Source organism: Erythrolamprus reginae, chromosome 4 (assembly GCF_031021105.1).
Source record: "Erythrolamprus reginae isolate rEryReg1 chromosome 4, rEryReg1.hap1, whole genome shotgun sequence".
NCBI lineage: Eukaryota > Metazoa > Chordata > Lepidosauria > Squamata > Dipsadidae > Erythrolamprus > Erythrolamprus reginae.
This window is the reverse complement of record NC_091953.1, coordinates 96,714,716-96,737,684: the sequence shown is the minus strand read 5'-3', so window position 1 is coordinate 96,737,684 and position 22,969 is coordinate 96,714,716. Positions and strand designations below refer to the sequence as shown.

Sequence of the window (22,969 nt, the reverse complement as noted above, 5' to 3'; positions counted from 1 at the left end):
CTGCAGATTGAAAAAGTAAAAACTGCAGTTGGAAAATATATTTTTCTCAGAACTGCATTCAGAAATCCTAACAGCTGTGTGAAATGAATGATAAGCTATTCATTACTTCCTATAAAATTAGTTACTAAAGTTCTGATGACTACATTTTTGCAGTGGTGTTCTGAATGTTATTTTAATAGGCTAAATAAAAGCAAGGTAAGAATGCAATGAATGGCCCAGAAAGCCAGTTTTTAAGCCATGTTTAATGATGATGTGTCTTATGCTACAAATATTTCTGCCATTTTGTTAAAGAAACATTGTGATCGTCAGAAATCGAATCTCAGGATACGGTTCAGGCCTTCACTTTTTCAGCATGTGGGTCTACACTCTTCCCTAGAAGGAAAGATTCAAAAACTCACAGTGAGTACTGATAGAAAGTAACATATACATATATCATTTTTGGGAAACTTGTTCATTAATCTTAATTAATAATTACATATTTTTGAATATATATTTCTTAACTATATACTGAATTTAAACACAATTGCCACAAAATCTAAATACCAGGGTCACCCAGAAAGTAATGCACCACATTTTTTTTCTTCAACAATTATTTATTGAACACAATGAAACTTACACACAAGAAAGAATGATGTTTCTTCTACAGTCCTTATTTTCCCACATAATCTCTGTCACGTTCCATTGCCTTTCTCCAGCGAGACACAAGGGCGTGTATGCCCTGTCAGTACTACTCCTTGTTCTGGTCACGAAGCCTTGGAGCTTTGCCAAAGCATCTTCTAATGGCCTCACCCTCTGTGCCCAGCGACTAACCGTACTTCTGTTGACTGCAGATTCTCCATAAACTGCACACTAATGTTTGCTAATGTTCCCAACAGTTTCTTTTTCTGCAGTGAGAAATTCAATTATGTACATCACTTACAGACGCCATTTCAAAACACTGCTGCAGCTACGCTATCTGTCTGAAGAAACACAAAATTTACATATACACTCCTGACAATTCAAATAATGTATATCTAAAGTTTTGCATTTGTACCATTAATGTAGGCTGAGAAAAAAAATATGGTGCATTACTTTCTGGGTAACCCTTGTATAATTCAGCTGTTAAGTGAGACATCTCATGACCATGACTATACTTCTTCATTGTCCATTAAGTCTGTTTGTCACAAGTCAGTTGAGAAGAATTGGATGTATGTTTGTGTGGTTCTTGTGTTTGCAGATACTTGACAATAGGCTGTAAGTGCTAATAAGTTCCAGACATCCAGATCATGATCACATGACTGCATCTAATAATCCCTAAAAGTTATCACAAGTCCTTCCTTCCTTCCTTCCTTCCTTCCTTCTTTCCTTCCTTCTTCCCTCCCTCCCTCCCTTCCTCGCTTTCTTCCTTCCTTCCTCGCTTCCTCCCTCCCTCCCTCCCTCCCTTCCTCCCAACATTCCTCCCTTCCTCACTCTTCACTTTTGGACAGTCTTGGTCAAGTCAGTGATTTGATTTATACTGATCAGTTTATAATTCTGCTAGAGTGGGTGTTAACCAGAACCTGTTTGTAAATCTGAATCAGAGACTCATAGTGCTGGGTATGGGTCATGATGGGGAGATTTCAAGATTTCCCTTTTTAGATGAGAAGAATTCAGAAGGTACTCTAATGCCATGCTCACTCTAGCTGACCATCTTATGTGTGATCTGAGCATTGCATCACATGCAATGGGACCAAAAGTCAGGGACCATCTGTCAGTTCTATCTTATCTAAATGCAGAGACAGTGACACTGGTAGATGATCACAGTCAAAAGTGCAAACTGTTGTATGGTCTCTTAGGAAATTCACAAGTCCTCAAGCAAAGGCTGTACCATCTATTGTGCTTGAAGTGAGGCTAGACCAATATGTAAGCTCCCCTGGTCTGTCCTTAGGGCCAACATTTAAGATATGTAAACTGAGGTTGCTAAATCATTTTGCAAGACAAAAACCTGTGAAGTTAGTTTTTGGACCTTTGGATTGGTGGCTCTCCAACAGTGGAGGCAAATATACCTCTGGAGGATATTTATGTGGTTTGAATAGCAATAGCACTTAGAGTTATATATCGCTAATGATTTACAGCCCTCTCTAAGCTGTTTACAGAGTCAGCATATTGCCCCCAACAATCTGGGTCCTCATTTTACTGACTTTGGAAGGCTAAGTCAACCTTGAGTGGATGAGACTCGAACTGCTGGCAGTTGGTAGTCAGCAGAATTAGCCCGCAGTACTGCATTCTAACCACTGTGCTACCAGGGCACTAAAGGGCCCAATCATTGTGGCCAAATCTAGCATTAAAATCTCCTTTACATTTTTTTAAAATATAATCTTTATTACAAATAAATGGGGGAAGGGAGTACAAAAAACAAAAGGTCTATTTAGACATTGGTAGAAATTCGTGTAGTTTTAAAGTATGCAATTTTAAAATAGTATACATTATTTACATGGGGGAGGAAAAAGGAGATGAGAAGTTAGAGCAGGGAAAAAGGAAAAAGGGGGATAGAAGGAAAAAGAGAAGAGAGAAGAGCAAAAGGCGAGAAATGAAGAAGGAAAAGGAATAAAACAGCTAGGTAAGAGAAGAAAGGGCGAGAGCTTATAGAGAAAAGATAGAGAATAGGACCAGCATACGGCTGGTGTATTGTATCCTTACAACGTAAAGTTCATATTCATCGTTGGAGTGTCATTCCCTTTTTTTAAAAAGAGTAATTGTAAATTTCTATTTGTTAGATTAGGACTTTGGAAGGCTGAATCAACCTTAAGTGGATGAGACTCGAACTGCTGGCAGTTGGTAGTCAGCAGAATTAGCCCGCAGTACTGCATTCTAACCACTGTGCTACCAGGGCACTAAAGGGCCCAATCATTGCGGCCAAATCTAGCATTAAAATCTCCTTTACAATTATTATTATTATTATTATTATTATTATTATTATTATTATTATTATTATTATTAAACTTATATGCTGCCTACTTCACGGTTTAAAGTAACTCTGAAATCTACTTTTGGATAAGTTGTCAGTTTTAACTAGTAGTTTTTAAAGCATTGCCAAATTTCTTTACAGTCAGTCTGAACTTTTGAGGGGAGTAAATATACTTTTATCATCAGAAATGAGCAATGTTTAAATTTTACTAAGCTTGATGTTGCAATATTCCTAAGTGAATTCAACTCAGTGCAGCATATTTTCAAATTGGTAGAAACGAATATAGTCAATCCTCATTTTACCCCCCTTTTGGCGCAGAGGCAATTGAGGTTATGTGACAGCTGTCTTGTGTCTCCTGCCTTCCCTGTCTATGATTTCTTGCTCCTGATTTTATAACCCTTTTTGCTATGTTAATTAATCCCTGCAGTTATTAAGTAAATCATGCCATCATTATATTAATCCAGCTTCCCCTATTAACTTTGCTGTTTGGAAGCCAGCTGGAAAGATTGCAAATGGCAATCACTTAGCCCCGGGATGCTGCAGCTGTTGTAAATGCATCCCTGGTTGCCAAGCGCCTGCATTGTGATCATGTGACCATCAGGGTGGTGTGATGATTGTAAGTGTGAGAATTTGTTTTCAATCACTTTTTTCAGTACCGTTGGGATTTCAAACCAAATTCATAACCTAATACTGTAGTTGTAAGTCTAGGATTACCTGCAGGTGTAGGAGATTGCTTCTCATGCAATAGAGGAAATATTGTTCACTGTAATATTCCATAGATTGAAAAAGGAAAACAGTTTAAAAACAAAAATTAGGCAAACAAAGCTTAAAAATGGGAAATGTATAAGCAGGAGTTAGGAGAGTTTGTAGGACAGGGGTGTGAAACTCACAGCATCATGGTGTCATGTGACATATTGGGACAAGATCATATGCTGCAATATCCTGCCTGTCAACAACTACTTCAGCTTCAACTGCAATAACACAAGAGCATGCAACAGGTTCAAACTTAATATCAACCGCTCCAAACTTGACTGTAAAAAATATGACTTTAGCAATCGAGTTGTTGAAGCGTGGAACTCATTACCAGACTCCATGGTGTCAATCCCCGACATTTTTTCTTAGACTTTCCACGGTTGACTTCTCCAGATTCCTTAGAGGTCAGTAAGGGGCGAGCCTAAGTGCACTAGTGTGCCTTCCGTCCCTTGTCCAATTGTCTCTCCTATATTTTATATATCTCTTCTCCCATCCATATATCCTTCCTCTACTCTTCATTGATGTATTCTATTCTCATATCTCTTCTTCTATCCCTTCCCTGATATTTACTACTACATGTTTTTATTCTCCTTAACTTTCAATCTGTATTGGACAAAATGAATGAATGAATGAATGAATGAATGAATGAATGAATGAATGAATGAATGAATGAGGAACCTTTGCTAAACCGGATATGGGCGTGGGCAGTGCGTGATGCCTTTGGCCTGGGGGGCGCGGGTTTGACACCCCTGCTATGGTAAGAGGCTGTCATTTCACTGTGCCCTCCCCCACATTTTCCTATAAATTATGGGGCAAAATATTTCCTGACGTAGTGCTTAGAGGAGGTTTTCACTACAATTCTAAGTGAAATGTATCATGGAAAATTGTCACAAATGATTTTTATCAAGAAAAATTTAATAACCTAGAAAAGCACAGGAAATATATACTGGTCAAAAAATAAAGGGAACTCTTAAACAACACAATATAACTCCAAGTAAATCAAACTTCTGTGACATCAAACTGTCCACTTAGGTAGCAACAGTGATTGACAATCAATTTCACAAACTGTTGTGCACATTCAACTTTGTACAGAACAAAGTATTCAATGAGAATATTTCATTCATTCAGATCTAGGTTGTGATTTTTGAGTGTTCCCTTTATTTTTTTTGAGCAGTGTGCATTTATTGCCCTACACATCTATACTTCCTTATTGCTGTTAAGGCATTTGCTAACAACCTGCTACTTAATAAGATAGAAAAATGTGGGTTAGACGGCATCACCATCAGATTAATGATCCAATGCTGTCACAAATGATTTTTATCAAGAAAAATTTAATAACCTAGAAAAACACAGGAAATATATTTATTGCTATACACACCTATAGCTGCTTTTATTATTTATTATTATTATTTATTAGATTTGTATGCCGCCCTTCTCTGAAAACTCAGGGCAGCTCACAGAATAAATATAGAAACAAAGCGTACAAAACAAATCTAATACATTAAAAAATTACAGCTAAAACCTCTACATATTTCTCAATCAGACAATCCAATCACACCATGCATCACATTTATTGGTCAGGGGGGCAAGATCTAATTGCCCCAGGCCTGGTGACATAGGTGAGTCTGCTGTTGTTGTTCCACATTTAACATTATATCTTGTCTTTTTTTTTTTTTGTAGGATAAAGACTTCTTGAAACCATTATTGCATAAAATTCACGTGAACCCACCAGCAGAGGTTTCTACAACATTAAAAGTCTATCAAGGGCATGCTCTTGAAAAAGCCTACATGGGTGAAGACTTTTTCTGGGCTATTACACCAACTGCTGGAGATTATATCCTATTTAAATTTGACAAACCAGCTAATCTAGAAAGGTAACGGTTTTGTTTTCATTTTAATACGAAACATCTCCTGGTGGCTAATTAAACTGGGAAGATACTGACCATGACTAGGATCCAAATTTCCTTTGCTAAGCAAGGCAGTTAAGTGAGCTGTGCTTCCTCCTATTGTTCTGTTATGGCCTTTTTGCCATGTGAATCACTGCAGTTGGTCATTCAACCATGCAGTAGTTAAGCAGGAACTGCCACAAAGAAGAGGGAATGGAGCTGTTCTGCAAAGCACCTGAAGGCAGGACAAGAAACACTAAGTGGGATTTAAACAAGGAGAGAAGCAACCTAGAACTAAGGAGAAATTTCCTGATAATGAGACCAATTAATCTGTGGAAGGACTTGCCTCCAGAAGTTGTGGGTGCTCCCAACACTGGACGTTTTTAAGAAGAGACTGGATAACCATTTGTCTGAAATAGTATAGGACAGTGATGGCAAACCTTTTTTGGTTCATGTGCCCCCTTGCATGTGCACCCCCCCTGCGCTACCCATCCACATGTGCACAACCTACCCACCCCATGCATATGCACAGGCTTCACTGAAGCCTGGGACGGTGAAAAAACAGCCAAACAGGCAAATCGGAAGTTTGTTTATTTATTTATTTATTAGATTTGTATACCGCCCCTCTCCGTAGACACAGTGCGGCTAACAACAATAATGAACAGCATATAACAAATCTAATGTTTAAAATAATTAAAAACCCTTATTTTAAAACCAAACACACAAACTTACCATGCATAAATTGTATAGGCCTGGGGGGAAAGAAATAGTTCAATTCCCCCATGCCTGACAACAGAGGTGGGTTTTAAGGAGCTTATGAAAGGCAAGGAGGGTGGGGGCAATTCTGATCTCTGGGGGGAGCTAGTTCCAGAGGGTCAGGGCCGCCACAGAGAAGGCTCTTCCCATAGGTCCCGCCAGACGACATTGTTTAGTCGACGGGACTCTGTGGGACCTAACCGGTCGCTGGGATTTGTACGGCAGATCTCGGAGATATTCTGGCCCGATGCCATGAAAGGCATTATAGGTTATGACCAACACTTTGAATTGTGACCGGAAACTGATCGGCAACCAATGCAAACTGCGGAATGTTGGTGTAACATGGGTATACCTAGGGAAGCCCATGATTGCTCTCGCAGCTGCATTTTGCACAATCTGGAGTTTCCGAACACTCTTCAAAGGTAGCCCTATGTAGAGAGCGTTACAGTAGTCGAACCTCGAGGTGATGAGGGCATGAGTGACTGTGAGCAGTGACTCCCGGTCCAAATAGGGCCGCAACTGGTGCACCAGGCGAACCTGGGCAAAATTACTACCTGAAAGTAAACACTTTTAATAGATAGAATTGGAGATATATGTGGGATTTGAGATTGTTTTTACAATTTGTTTTGTTTTATTGTTTTCCATGATGTAGATTCCTGTTCCATAGTGGCAATACAGAACATCCAGGGGATATATTGGTCAATACAACTGTGGAAGTATTACCTCTTTGGGTATGATAATAAAGTCTGTTTCTTCTTCCTTTCTATGAGTGTAGCAGCAATACAAATATCCAGCAACTGCAGTTGAGACCAGAAATCAATTGCTAAATGACACAGTCCAGTGAAGGGCTACCAAAATTTTTACTATCACACACTATGGGTGTGGCTTATGCAGGACACCCTACATTTTCTTTCAACACCTTTCAGTGCTCTGAATTGGTGCTCTGGGGTGGAGCTACCCCACTGTGTTCCCCCCCAATCCAGGGAGTAGCCCACCCCTGGCACAGTCCCTAAACTGGAAAATCATGTGACCATGACTAATGATTTTACTTCAGCTCTCCTTTTCTCCTACTCCCAAGCTGAAGGCTTACTACAGCACTGGATAATTAGCAAGAACAAAATTAATGTTTGTGTTTACATTCACTGTAGACTAGAGGAAGGGATTACGAGAGAGTAAGCGGGAAGACTCTTTTATTAATAATAGGTATTACACTGGCTATTTGCCTTGCACGCTCAAGACTGAGAATTTAAAGATAATCACTTCCTTCAATAACTGAGTCTGGAATCACAAGCATTTTTTTATGCCACTCTTAAAAAATTAAGCCTAGAGATTTCATAAACCTTATTCGGTAACTATAGCTGAAGGCATTCCCCCACTCCCCAGAATAGTAACTATTTATACAGCATCACAATAAACCTGCCTTTAGTTGCTAAATTAAACTTTCCTGTATCTCTTTCAACACTGGCCATGCTGCAAGTTTTGTAATTCAGCTGCAATTGAAAGAATGCTGAGCAATAGTAGAACCAAGGAAGGAAGGTGTATTGGACTGCAGGCCTTACAGATGATTAAACATTAATATTTAAATTGTCTACTTATAAATTATTAACAACTTGGAAAATTTCAATTCCTTGTTGTCTTGGAGCGTATTTATTAGTAAATATATTTAGTATTGTACTACATAAACTTTTTATAGGTTTCAAAGGGGAATATAAGCTGATCAGTACATAAACGCCATTACTAAAAATTCCAAATGGATGAGAGAATGAACAAAATCACATCATGCATGTTATGTTAAAATAGGTCGTATACATATACCGTATATACTCGAGTATAAGTCGGGTTTTTTTAGCCCAAAAATGGGCTGAAAAACCCGACCTCGACTTATAATCGGGTGACTGACATGTCGCCACAAGAGGGCGCAAGCGGCTGAGGGAAAGACAGCCGTCTGCCTTTGCTTCAGCTAGAAAGAAGCGGCAACTGCCCGGTCAAGAAGCAAGAATCCACCTAGCCAAACGGCTTTTTTCTTGTTTAGCGCGGCGTTCAAGTGGTTGGCAGGTTCCTTTGCTTGCACGCAAGAGCCAACCACTCGAACGCCACGCTAAACAAGAAAAAAGCCGTTTGGCTAGGGGGTAGATTCTTGCTTCTTAACCGGGCAGTTGCCCCCTCTCCCAGAACTTCTTTGGAGCTGAAGCAAAGGCAGACGGCTGTCTTTCCCTAAGCCGCTTCCTGGAGACCGCTAAAGATATCGCTCTGGGAGAGGGGGCAACTGCCCGGTTAAGAAGCAAGAATTCCCCCCCCCCCCCCAGCCAAACGGCTTTTTTCTTGTTTAGCGCGGCGTTCGAGTGGTTGGCTCTTGCGTGCAAGCAAAGGAACCTGCCAACCACTCGAACGCCACGCTAAACAAGAAAAAAGCCGTTTCGCTGGGGGGGGGGGGGATTCTTGCTTCTTAAACCTCTCCCAAAGCGATGTCCCAAAGCGGTCTGCGGGAAGCGACCGAGGGAAAGGCAATCGTCTGCCTTTCCTTCAGCCCGAAAGAGGAGGCAAATGCCCCGCCTTCCCCCAGCCGGTTAACTTGAAGCGCTCGGTTAACTGGCTGGGGGAAGGCAGGGCATTTGCCTTCTCTTTTGAGCTGAAGGAAAGGCAGACGATTGCCTTTCCCTCGGTCGCTTCCCGGAGACCGCTTTGGGACATCGCTTTGGGAGAGGTTTAAGAAGCAAGAATCCCCCCCCCCCAGCGAAACGGCTTTTTTCTTGTTTAGCGTGGCGTTCGAGTGGTTGGCAGGTTCCTTTGCTTGCACGCAAGAGCCAACCACTCGAACGCCACGCTAAACAAGAAAAAAGCCGTTTCGCTGGGGGGGGGGGATTCTTGCTTCTTAAACCTCTCCCAAAGCGATGTCCCAAAGCGGTCTCCGGGAAGCGACCGAGGGAAAGGCAATCGTCTGCCTTTCCTTCAGCCCGAAAGAGAAGGCAAATGCCCCGCCTTCCCCCAGCCAGTTAACCGAGCGCTTCAAGTTAACCGGCTGGGGGAAGGCGGGGCATTTGCCTCCTCTTTCGGACTGAAGGAAAGGCAGACGATTGCCTTTCCCTCGGTCCCTTCCCGGAGACCGCTTTGGGACATCGCTTTGCTTGCGCCTGCCCCTCCTACAGCGGAGAGAGGCGGCAAATGGCCAGCCCTTCCCCCACCCGCTTAGCTGAGCCCTTCGGGAAGGTGCCGCCTGTCTTTGCTGTAGGAAAGGCAGGCACATCCGAAGCGCGTGGGGAAGTGGCTGTGGGAGGCAACGACATTCCTAAGCCGGTGAGGTGTAGGGGGGGGGGTGGCGAGAAGATAGAAGCAAGAATCCACCCCCCCAGCTTTTCCCCCCTCTCCCCGCAAGAAAAGGAGCCAGCCAAACACTCCAATGCCGCGCTAGAGGGGGGAAAAGCCGATGAGGTGTGTGTGTGTGGGGGGGGGGGTGGATTCTTGCTTGTCTTCTCAACACCCCCTCACCCCACCTCTCGGGAAGAGAGCAACAGGAAAGGACGCGGTTTTCTTCTGCCGGGTCGAGGACAAAGCGGGTGTTGAGGGCGGCGGGCGAGCAACATTTCAGCGGGGAGAAAACCCCAAGCTGAGAGTGCCTTTTAAAATCACTCTCCTCTCAGCCTCGGCAAGCTGCCGAGAAGTGGGGTTTTCGGAGTGGGGAGGCAAAAACGCTCAGAATGTCACCAACGAGGCATTTCTCCAAGGGGCGGGGGTCCCTAAACTTTCCTTTAACCCCAGCGGACACAAAGATGGGAATGCGTGGTCCTTGCCAGTCACCCATCTGCGGGGGCTGCTCCGTGCCAAGGCAGAATTAAATTCAACAACCAAAATATTATATTTTTAAAAAACATACTTTTTTGACAGTTTGTTTGCCTTTTAAAACATCTCTCTGGCTGTGCCTAATGTCAACAATAAAATTTTTTGCCAGGTGAATTTTTTTTGGCCAGATTAGCTATGGATCTCACTGAAGAAATTTTAAAGAATACTCAAAATGATTCTTCATTTGCTTTGTAACCTTAAATAAAAAAACAATACAGTATTGACTCTGTAATTTACCCGGGGAGGGGACAGGAGGGGGGCGCAGACAGACAGGAAAGGAAGACAGACAGACAGACAGACAGATAGAGACCTATGACCACAATTGAGCTCAAAATTTGTTGTTAAGCAAAAGCATTGTTAAGTGAAAATCACCACATTTTACTCAATCCATGACATTTCCTAGCTCTAACAGTGATGTGCAAGCTAGGGAAGTACCGGTACATCTGAAGACATGTGTAATGTTCTAGTTATGGTTAACTGTGTGGCAGAAAGTGGACTCTGGGTTTGTTTTCCTATTACAGTGAGGTTGAATGTACCATATATAATTTTACAAGAGCTCTCTCTCTTTCTCTCTCTGTATATACACATACAGTTTATATAGTAGATAATGTACAGTATATTTTTGTGTGCCTGTGTGTAATATTTATTTACACATATGGCATATATACATAGAATTACCGTAAGTATATTTTGGATGTTCAGTAATTGTAAATATAGAGGGAAATTGTATCTCTTTGAGGCAAGGAGAGGTCAAGTATCCTAACCCTAACCCAAACCAGCAGGAGCAGGGGATTAAGGTAAGTACCTAGGTACTTGCAATTTTTTTGCCTATACCTGCCTTGGGGGATATATACCTGTTTACCCTCTTTTAAACTTACAGAGCTAGTTTACTGGCTTTCTTTGAAATAAATATTCTAAAATATTTAATCTACTGATGCCTCAATTGATGTAATTTTATTGGTTTCCATTTTTATAAGTTACCAGTAGCCGCTGCAATTTCCACCCTCGACTTATACAGGGGTTTATAAATTTTCCCAGTTTTTGTGGCAAAAGTAGGCGCCTCGACTTATAGTCGGAGCGACTTATACTCGAGTATATACGGGTATATATAAATAAAAGGATGCAGCATAACATTATCTTTTAGGAATATTGTTTCACTTCCTAGTATCAACCAACCATGGTCTTTTCTGGGAGGATCCAGTCTTGTTAGCTTCCAGGGTATTATGACGTGGGGATGAGGGAAGAATTGTAAATTTATTATTCATTAGCATATTAATATTTGTTCAACAGTTAATTAAATCTTTTATCAATTTGATGATAATATTTTATATCTCATTTTTCAGAATAAAGAGCTGGTATTAAGCAAAGAAACCAAAGAGAAACGGTTAAAAGATGGTTATTTCAGAATAGGTAACTAAATAATACCACACTTCTGTTTTATAGACATTTGTATAAAAAATCTAAATAATTCAAATTAGGGCTCATTTTGCATTATTATTGATCTAGCAGCATACTAATCAAGTTCAGAATTTCATGAACCAATGTTACATAAGGTATTTGAGCAGCGATATGGTATTGCCATTGCCACAAAAATAAGAAGGTATGCTGTGACATGTGTGAACTGTGAAATCTAGGGGGGGAAATGCAACCATCTAATTATGGATTCTGAAATCTGCATCACTTAAATGTTATGGTAGAGTACCTATTCAGAATTTGTTCCAAAATGATACTTTGGAGTGCATAGGGGTATCCAAATGCATATAGTGCAGTGATGGTGAACCTTTTTTTCCTTGGGTGCCGAAAGAGCATGGGCATGTGCTATTGCACATGTACGAGTGCCCACTCCCATAATTCAATGCCCGGGGAGGACGAAAACAGCTTCTCCCACAGGCCTCCTGGAGGCCAGAAATGGCCTGTTTCCCAACTTCTTGTGGGCCCAGTAGACTCTGTTTCGCCGCTCCAGGCTTCAAGAGAGCCAGGGAGGGTAAAAAATGCCCACCCATCCCCTCCAAGGCTCCCTGGAAGTCAAAAACGCCCTCACAGAGCCTCTTGCGAGCCAAAAATTAGCTAACCAGCACACACATGCATGTTGGACCTGAGCTAGGGCAACGGATCATGTGCCAGCAGATATGGTTCCACGTACCATACGTTTTTCATCGCTGATATGGTGCCTCCTTAAAGCAGCCATCTGACTTTACAAAAATACACAGCAGCAGCATTAAAGAATTTGAGTCAAGTGCTATTTGCCCTCTTCATGTTCTCTGAAGGCCTTCTTTTAAATTGTTCATATTCCAGCTAAGTGAAGCGATCATACTACTATTTTCATTTAATAGAATACATAAATGGAATAAAATCAATCAATCGTGTTATATCAGCAGATAAAATGTTTGACTTTTTCATATTATCCATAAAAATCCAGGTTTTGTGTAAGTGATTTGTATTTACTGAGTGTATACTTATTTAGAATGATTATTTTGCTTTTGAAGGCAAGTTTGAAAACGGCATAGCCGAAGGAATAGTCAATCCCAATCTAAATCCAATTACAGCTGTCCGGCTGAACGTCATACAGAATTCATCCGTCTGGACAATTATAAATGAGGTAAGAGTTAAACAAAGGGGGCTTAATAACTAGAGCTTTTGCCTTCAAACATTTAAATTCTTATGTTTCTTAAATTAAATAATAGGATAGCTTGAATCTTTGAAACTATTCTGAATCTTTCTCCTTTATAAAAGTATAGTTGCTGGGCAGTGCTAATACTTAGCAATGTTAATGTTAATACTGGATGCAAAATTCAGAATAGTTTGACTTTTTTGCATTTTAAAGCACTTGTATATTCTTGATTTCCAGTCATAGTCTAGATATTCCAAAGGTAGGAATTGAGTTAGATCCAAATATGTCCTATTTGTTGAAAAGCCCTTTGTCCACTTTTTCCAATTTTCCTAGCTACAATACTACCCATACTATTCAGAAAGTTCTCCAGTTCCTGAGATCTGATTTCTAAGAATAGCAGAGAAAGGAAATTCATCTCTTCTGTTACCAAGTGCCAAAGTGCTTTCTATCAATATACAGTAATACCTCATGATACGAACTTAATTGGTGCAAGGAGGAGGTTCGTAAGACGAAAGGTTCGTAAGACGAAACATTGTTTCCCATAGGAAACAATGTAAAGTCAATTAATCCGTGCAACCAAAAAACCCCCCGCAAAAAACCAGCTTTCCGGCTGTTTTAAAGGGTGACAGCCGGCCTGGGGGGCTTCCCAGCACCCCCCGAACCTGCGTTCGGAGACTGCTGGGAAGCGGCGCGGGTGTTTTAAAAGATCGCAGCCGGTCTGGGGGGCTTGCCAGCACCCCCCGAACCCTGAACTTTTGCCGAACTTCCGGGTTTGGGGTTCGGGGGGGTGCTGGGAAGCCCCCCAGGCCGGCTGCGACCTTTTAAAACAGCCGCGCCGCTTCGCAGCTGTCTCCCGAAGCCGAACACGGAAGTTCAGCTTTAGCATTCGGCTTCAGGAGACAGCTGCGAAGCGGCGCGGGTGTTTTAAAAGGTCGCAGCCGGCCTGGGGGGCTTCCCAGCAACCTCCCGAACCGAACCCGGGGTTCAGCAAAATTTTGCCTCTTCTTACGAACTTTGTTCGAGTTACAAACCGGCGTTCGGGAGGCTTCTGGGAAGCCCCGCCGCCCGGCTGTTACCTTTTAAAACAGCCGCACGGCTTCCCAGCAGTCTCCGAACGCAGGTTCGTAACTCGAAAAAAGTTCGTAAGAACAGGCAAAATTTTTCTGAACCCCGGGTTCGTATCACAAGTTGTTCGTAAGACGAGGGGTTCGTATCTTGAGGTACCACTGTACTAGCTGTACCCGGCCAAATGTTGCTGTGGCTCAATCTGGTTAAGTGGAAAAGAAAGAAATGAGAAAGTGCACGTTTAAATTTTTGAACCCCTTCTCAAACAGAGTTTGAAGTGACCTTGAAGATGTTCTAGTCCAACCCCCTGCTCAATTATTTATTTATTTATTTTATTTTATTTTATTTTATTAGATTTGTATGCCGCTCCTCTCCGTAGACTCGGGGCGGCTCACAACAGCAATAGAACAATTCTTAACAAATCTAATAATTTAAAAACATTTTTAAAAACCCCATTATTAATCAAACATATATACAAACATACCATACATAAATTGTATAGGTCTGGGGGAGATATCTCAATTCCCCCATGCCTGGCGGCAAAGGTGGATTTTAAGGAGTTTATGGAAGGCAAGAAGGGTGGGGCAGTTCTAATCTCTGGGGGGAGCTCATTCCAGAGAGTCAGGGCCGCCACAGAGAAGGCTCTTCCCCTGGGACCTGCCAAATGACATTGTTTAGTCGACGGGACCCGGAGAAGGCCAACTCTGTGGGACCTAAATTATATCATACAGTTTGAAGAGATTAACATTAGAGGGCAGGGTGACACCTGTACAGCTCTCTCCCTCTCCCCCCTGGTTTAATAGACTGGCCTGACTCATCTGCCAAAATACTATAAGACCGACCTACCTCACAGGGTTCTTCGTTCCACCCAAGCATGGGTGGCAAACCCCATAGTTTCCAGCCAAACCTATTTCCTTTATTTTCTGAGGATACTATCTTGTTGCAGTTTATAAGCATCGCAGATCAGTATGGCAGTTGATCAGCAGCCAATCAAAATGCACCTGCTATGTTTGTCACCTGTTTCCATGCAAAGCAACTATCTGTCTTTTTACCAGCCAATCAAAATGCACCTTTTCACCAGGGAATTCTATGTTTTGGCCAGTTTTTACCTGTCACAGGTGCAATATCTATATAATATAGGTATATCATAAGGCCTATGTTCGAATGGAATGCTGCGTCAAAATTTCAAAGCCATTGGTGAAGTACTTTTCGAGATTAGCCCCGCCTAACAAAAATACATGTACATTTTTATTAATATAGATTCTGCTCATGGGATCTTTGAGCTAGTCCATTGTAATAAATAGTTCAGAAAACCTTTTACAATAACCAAGCATGTCAAGTGTGTCAGTTTACATGGATCTTAATGACTTAGATCAGACTTGCCCAATCTGATGGTCTGTCATATAAATTCTATATACATGACATGTCATGTTGGGAAAAACTTAGATTAACTGAGAAATCATGGCTAGTAGTAATATAACAAAGAACTATACCTTATAGTAGAAAAGAGGCAGTATCTGTTTCTCATTTATCTTTCAATAGTAATGACCATAGAGATATACTTGAATAATAGCTCCCAGCAATCACTTTCATCATATCTTCTGTTCTGCCTGACTGGGCTCAGGCGATTAGTAACAGTCCAAGGAAAAGAAATCAAACACACACGTGCTTTTCTAATCAGCAAACTTGTATTAAACAAACAAAAAAGGGTTAACAAAAACAGTACTTAGTGTTAGGAATAAACGATAGTGCAAGTCGTAAATCAGCCCCAATACAAAACACAGGAAAAAGCAAACAAAGACAACCTGCATGGAGCAGAAACGTTTCAGGAGTCCTTTGAATCTTGGAGACTTGAGAGCAAACAGCAAGTCCCAGAGGTTTCACCTCCCACGTGCCTGAAAAGGCTGGGTTGAAATCCAAAGGCACGGAACAGAAACTTCAGAGCAGGAACCACAAAGTAACACAGATAAACAGCCACAGTTTGCCTTGTGCCTCTGTTCCCTTTTATACCTTTAGCCCTCATTAAGGGAACCACACCCAGCCCTCAGTATAAGAACCACACCCAGCCCAGGTGCTACTCTGATCACTGATAATAGTCCTTTAATTGAGCCCTCCTTTGCATGGCTCTTCGGCTACACATGTCTATGAATTGGTCTGCATCGGAATCCAAGGAAGATAGACTGTCTGAGTAACTGCATGCCAAATCCCCTGGGCTGTCTGCTGGGTCCTGCGTGCTGTCTGCCAACTCCTCTGAACCAGTGGCCTCATCCTCATGGCTGTCTGCCACGTCTTCCTGGCTGTCAGCCAGGCTTTTGCACTCACTTTGTGCCGCATCTCTCCCATCTGTGGGAACAATGGCTGGCCCAAGCCCAAACGCAACATCTTCTGCTAACAGATACTGTAAATTTTGATTTAGCACAGGGTATCAAGCACACGGCATCATCATGTGACATATCAGGACTTTTCCCCACTTTGCTAAACTGGGCGTGGGTGTGACCAGTGTGTGATGGATCTGGCCCACGGGCTGCAAGTTTGACAGCCCTGATCTAGCCATTCACTCCATCTCTGATTAACACATGCAGAACCACAATCCATTTTGTTGTGCTTCCAAGCATTTGTTAAATGTTTTGGAAACTTGATTACATCACTCTGAAAATCATATGAACTAAAGTAGGTTTGCTTAAGTGTTTGACTGTTTTATTTTTCAATTCTGCATACAGATTCATATTAAAAGACTCCCCAACTGATCAGTACTGAAGAAGTAAGAAGACAGATTTTGAACGCTTTTGCAAAATCATCCAACTGCAAAAGGAAGATATTGAGAATGCACCTTAATTCAACCCAATTTTCTCACTGAAACACTACCTCCCGTGAATTCTACTGTAATTGAGAATAAAGACTCAGCAAGAAGGATTGATTACAACGTAGAAACTGAAATTCACCTGGCATTCTTTATCTTGATTAATGATTTGAACATGACTTTGGTTGGCTAGGGAGCACATAAATTCTCCTTGGTCTATCCAATGGTGATTGGTTAAGTACATAAAAGGTGTACATATTGTTACATTCCTTGGAAATGAGAAAAAAGGTGTTTAAATGCATTTTATGAAGAGGGTACTTTTTGAAAGTCCATTTATTTTGTTATTGGAAACCCTCTTTTATAGATTATCAGGGATATATATTCAAAAATTTTAGGGTATTTAATTTATTAAATAATTTGAAAAGTACATATTTTTATGCCAAGAATAACTTGATTAAGTTTTTTTAATGTATTATCTTACTTCTTGAGTTAACTGTGCATTTTACTTGGTTAATGATCATATTTTGTAATATATTGCCATGGTTAAGAAGAGTTAAACTGAATTTGCCAATGAAGCACTTTTGTACCAGACCGGATTCTCCTGCACAAATACCACCGAAATAAGAAGGGTTTCCACAGAAGAACATCCTCATGAGAAGTTCACAGAGTCACAGATATGGTGTTCAAAGATACAAACATGGTGTTCAAGGACTTTGAAGAACATTACCTATGGTTTTCATAGCCCTAGAATTAAGGAATTTTATATTTCAATAGACTGAATGAAGTCTGCAGCAATTTAAAGTTTGAATCATTCCCCATTAAAGGGGTACTTTGATAACAGGTTGTTCTTTTTTAATCTTTGTAAAGTTTTCTTCAATGCAATCAGCCAAAATGCTCCTTTGGATAGCAATGCCTTCTGAAATCAACTTTTTTTTTGGGTTTTGCATCCCCTTTTCAATGAACTCTGCTCAGTGCTTTTGAATGATTTAATTTAGCATTATGTTAGGAATTATGGAATAGATACACAGTAACCTCAGCTGAGCTTTTTATAATTGTAACTTTGTCAGTCCTTAAATGTGGAAGTGATTTCTATTTCTTAAGATCCAGCTTCTGCTTAAAAGCATTGCACTCCAATTGACTGAAGCAAGACTCCTGTGATCTAAATGCTTGTTGTCTTTTATATTTCAAAGAAAAAAAATGTTTGCTAGGTCAGTAGCCTTGAAGAGAGGCAATTCAAGCACTTTGTGCTCTGTAGCACAGAAAAACATGCAATAGTAAAGTAATAATAGCAACAAAAAAAATTCTTATCTAACTGCAGCCAAGTTATGAAAAGCAAGCCTTTGTTTATGTCCTGTGACTCACACAGGTAAATCTTCAGTAGTTATAGCTTGTATTGTGAGTTAATTCTTAGATATTTCTGTGTCTCGGAGGTACGTTTTTGCCAAAAATCAGTGTCTCTCTTGCCTTCTATCAAATATAGAAATGATTTGTAATATATTGAAGGGATTGGATTATCTGTTTTCTATTTCAGTCTATGAAGAGTCCAACCACTTCTAAAGAAAAAAAAGATCACAGTATGAAAAAATACTTGAATTGTTTCAAATTATTCAAGACTTGAGATTGCTTTGATTTTAATTCGATGGGACCTTATATTTATGAAATAGTTTTGCTGAAATTCTTTGTTGGTTGGGGATGTATTCATACAGAAGTGCTTGTATGACATACTAGGTAAAGTTATTAATTTGAATATTACTGCATCTATAAAATTAATGGATGGCCTGTACTGACTCCAAAATTGAAGGAATAGTAATAATGGCCTATTTTACAGACATTATATTAAACTAATGAAGAATTTTAATTCCTAAATGTTCTATAAATCTTAAATGTTAAAATTATTTTTAGATCACCTGTAAGATGCCTGTAATACTGAACACTAATTGAATGTGTTTTTAATATTGACATGCCACGTTGAGGTGGGTGTGTTGGGAATGGGATATTTATAATAAAATTAATAATGATAATCAAGAATAACATTTTCCTACAAAAAATAAGGTTGGGTAGGAAAAACATAGAGAATTGGTGAGAAACTGTTCAAAATATATACCTTTTCTTTATATGGAAAAGTGAATAATATGTATGAAAATATTCATTTCCGTATTTTAAGTTTGCTATGAACAAGTTGTAAAGCTATATAATCACTTGCCCTAGCTCAAGCTAACAAAGCAGATCAGTGATATACGAGTCTCTGCTTCATAAATGTGAGATTTTCTATCCCCAGCAGCTTATTCCATTGCAGTTTGTGTAGGTTTATTACCCTTCTGTATTTAATTGAACAATTAGTCTGAATCTTAGATCTAAATATAATTTGCTGTTCTCTTCCAAAGACTAAAAGATCACTTCCTCCCATTGAATATATGGTCTTTGGGGAAAATTTCTGTCTCCAAAATCAGTAGCCAATTGATTTAACAATAATAAAATTATATCATCCAATGCAACTTTAGGCATAGTTAGATGCAATATTTCTTGTATTCAGTAGTATTCTCCTTTGCAGTATTACAGTTGTAATGATTTTAATCCTTAACTTTAAACCTCGACAGACAGACAACTGTCTTAGGTATAAACCATTCCATGTAATAAAGAATTACACCAATAAGGAGGTACTCTAGCAAAGTGTTCCTGTATTGCCAACAGGAAATAAGAAAATGTTAATTCTTGATACTGCCAGATTTAAAGATCCAGTAGGCTAAGAATAAATCAAGTAATAATACCTGTTCCTGCAAAGCAATTGGCCAGTTGTATAAGGATATCTAAATGGACCAATAAACTTCCACTCAATTAATGCTCTAATGAAGAAAAGAGCTTGTGTACAATTATCCTCCACTTGAGCTATAGTAATAGAATTGCCTTAATGGTATTGTCCTAGCATCATTCTAAATACATTCATTTAATCTGATGCTATAGTAGAGATTATTAAAAATAATTTCAAATGCTTTCTTTTATTTTCTGGAGGAAGATTTAGATTATTGTTTAGTAAGTAAAATAGTGAGAAAGATAACGTAATGATTAAGGCATTAGGCAACAAACTGGGGAGACCCTGAATTCTAATCCTGCCTTATGCATGAAGCCAGATGGGTGATTTTGGGCCAATCCCCCCACTCTCAGCCTAGGAGGGAGGCAGTAGCAATCTACTTCTGAAATCTTTCCAAGAAAACTGCAAAGGTTTGTCCAGGAAATCACCAGAGGTCAGTATAATACTGACTTGAAGGCCAGATGCAACAATTGAGGTGGTGTTTAGAATAATCTCACTGAATGGAATATGCTATCTGGATACAAATATTTTGTGCAATAACAATTTAAATTTAACACCATATTTATTTGCAATATGCAAAAAAAGCATATTGCTTTCTAATAACTACATGACTATTTCATCAGGACATGAGTGCAACTATAATATATTACAGATAGTCCTCAGTGTAAATTCAGAGTTGAGTCCAGAATTTCTGTGGCTAAAAAAGGCAGCGGTAAAGTGGGTCCTGCCCAGTTTTATAGCGCGCTCTTTTTTTTTTTGCCTTTTTAAGTAAATCACTGCAGTTGTAAAGTGAATTTGACCTCAGGATTGTGTAACCATCGTAAATACATGCCAGTTGCTAAGCACCCAGACTTTGATCGGTGAATGTGTGGATGCTGCAACGGTTGTAAGTGTTAGGACCAATTATAAGGCACTTTTTCCCACTGCCATTGTAATTTCAAATGGTTGCTAAATAGGTATCAAGAATTACCTATATGTCACTAGGTTGTTAGAAAATTCTCAGTTGGTGACTTAACAAAAAAGTATATCCTGATAGCCTGGAGTAGATAAAAACCTGTGGAATACATTCTATAGCATGATGATAGTGAATCTATGGCACAGGTGGCACGCAGAGCCATATCTGCTGGCACGCAAGGCGTTGCCCTAGCTCAGCTCCAATGTGCATGTGTGTGCCGGCCAGCTGATTTTTGGCTCACACAGAGGCTATAGGGGAGCAGTTTTGGCTTCCAGAGAGCCTCCGGGGAGGATGGGGGAGAGCGTTTTTACCCTCTCCCGGTTCCAGGGAAGCCTTTGGAGCCTGGGGACGGTGAAACACGAGCCTACTGGGCCCACCAGAAGTTGGGAAACAGGCTGTTTCTGGCCTCCAGAGGGCTTCTTGGAGGCTGGGAAGCTGTTTTTGCACTCCCCGGGCTTGAATTATGGGTGTGGGCACTTGTGCATGTGCGATAGCGTGCACGCATGCTTTCGGCACCTGAGGAAAAAATGGTTTGTCATCACTGCTATAGCATCTACTCAATCAGATTTTTTAAAATTCCAAATTTTAAAAATGGGAATCTAATCACATGGCACTAGGCTTATATTCAGTTAAATAAAAATAGTTCCTAAGTTTTCTAATAAAATGTGTGGTAACTGCCTAGAATTTTGTTTATAACAGGGCCTGGAAGGTAGCATTTTGGTGGATTAGTACTTTGCTATAGGTTTCCCCTCCTCATAGTAGCCATTTTAAGAGTAGGCCAGTGCTCTTCCCAGATTTCATTGTCCTTGGGTTCTCACACATCCTCAGCTTTCTAAATGTATCAATCATTCCCAAGCATCAACCCAAACCCCTGATATAATTATCTTTTCTTATATTTTCTACTGACATTCATGTTTTCTTAATATAAATGCAGGCTGAGCTAAATGTTCAAGTTGTTGACATTCTTTATTTTACTGAAGTATTAAATCTTAGCAGTTGATAATTAAGCATTGTTATTTTTAAAATATAAATAGGTACCTGGGTATTTCTGGTGCTTAAAACATCCCTGTTTTTTAAAAGAGCTTTTGAATGTCCCCCCCCCCCCCTCTAAAGCTTTTGAAATTCTTCCTGCAAAAGTACAAATATTACTTAACGTCCCTTCTTGCCTATTAGGTCTCAATTTCAGTCTACTTCCTCCTTCTGGAGAAAGAAACAGCTTGTATATTACTTGAATTATGGTGTTTTGAAGATGCTATTTTGATTGTTAATAGAAACCAATTTACTGGATAAAGACATTTAGAATTGCCCTGCTCTTTTCTGACTCTTGTCAGCTTTCTAGTTGTGCTTCTGTTCTTGTGAAATGTGAAATGTGAACCATCATTCTATTGCCAGACTTCTTGCCATCCTCCATGGCAGTGTTTCCCAACCTTGGCCACTTGAAGATATCTGGACTTCAACTCCCAGAATTCCCCAGCCAGCGAAGGCTGGCTGGGGAATTCTGGGAGTTGAAGTCCAGATATCTTCAAGTGGCCAAGGTTGGGAAACACTGCTCCATGGTATGGTTAAGCATTTTCATTACTTGTAAAACTTTTTTAGAGCTAGATTTTGATATTGTTAATCTTGCTGCTACATTTGAAAATCTTAACTGGGTCATGTTAATTGTGCCTTTCATCAATTGCGCTATGTGCCACGAGCTGCCCATGTACTATTTGAAATAAATATTTTTAAAAACTGCTTTCTGGAGTTTTAACTAGAAAAAAAATGGAAAGTTTTGCAGAAGGGCTGGAAATATTTGTATTAGACCAATACAACCGGAGACCAGTATACATAAAACTAAACAAAAATGCTTTTTATATGCAATAGTTTTAAGATAAGTTAGATATACAGTGTTCCCTCGATTTTCACGGGGGATGCGTTCCGAGACCGCTCGCAAGTCGAATTTCCGCGAAGTAGAGATGTGGAAGTAAATACAGTGTTCCCTCGATTTTCGTGGGAGATGCGTTCCGAGACCGCCTGCGAAAGTCAAATTTCCATGAAGTAGAGATGCGGAAGTAAATACACCATTTTTGGCTATGGACAGTATCACAAGCCATCCCTTAACACTTTAAACCCCTAAATTATTATTTCCCATTCCCTTAACAACAATTTACTCACCATTATTACTGGTATTCACCATTGAATACTTAAGTAATCATGATATTTATAAACATAATTATTTATTAACTAATAATTTTTTTTGTTATTTATTTGCAAAAATTATTAGTTTGGCAATGATGTATGACATTATCGGGCGGAAAAAACCGTGGCATAGAAAAAAAACCACGAAGTATTTTTTAATTAATATTTTTTTAAAAACCGTGGTATAGGCTATTTGCGAAGTTTGAACATGCAAAAATCGAGGGAACACTGTACACCATTTTGGACTATGAACAGTATCACAAGCCATCGCTTAACACTTTAACCCCTAAATTACAATTTCCCATTCCCTCAGCAACCATTTAGATTATTACTCACCATGTTTATTTATTAAAGTTTATTAAAAAATGTTTTTTTAAAGGCAGACGAAAGTTT

The 22,969-nt window shown here is 40.0% G+C and overlaps 1 protein-coding gene across 1 annotated transcript in view; it reads left to right on the top strand.

Moving 5' to 3' along the window:
- MGAT4A (alpha-1,3-mannosyl-glycoprotein 4-beta-N-acetylglucosaminyltransferase A) overlaps positions 1–22,132 on the top strand; it is a 91,363-nt gene extending 69,231 nt beyond the window's left edge. The window contains exons 11-16 of the mRNA XM_070750971.1: positions 292–399; positions 5,360–5,553; positions 6,974–7,052; positions 11,502–11,568; positions 12,645–12,757; positions 16,555–22,132. Of these exons, the coding sequence (XP_070607072.1) occupies positions 292–399; positions 5,360–5,553; positions 6,974–7,052; positions 11,502–11,568; positions 12,645–12,757; positions 16,555–16,581 (588 nt within the window). The 3' untranslated portion in view covers positions 16,582–22,132. The remainder of the gene's footprint in view (positions 1–291; positions 400–5,359; positions 5,554–6,973; positions 7,053–11,501; positions 11,569–12,644; positions 12,758–16,554) is intronic.
- Positions 22,133–22,969: the final 837 nt, after the last annotated feature.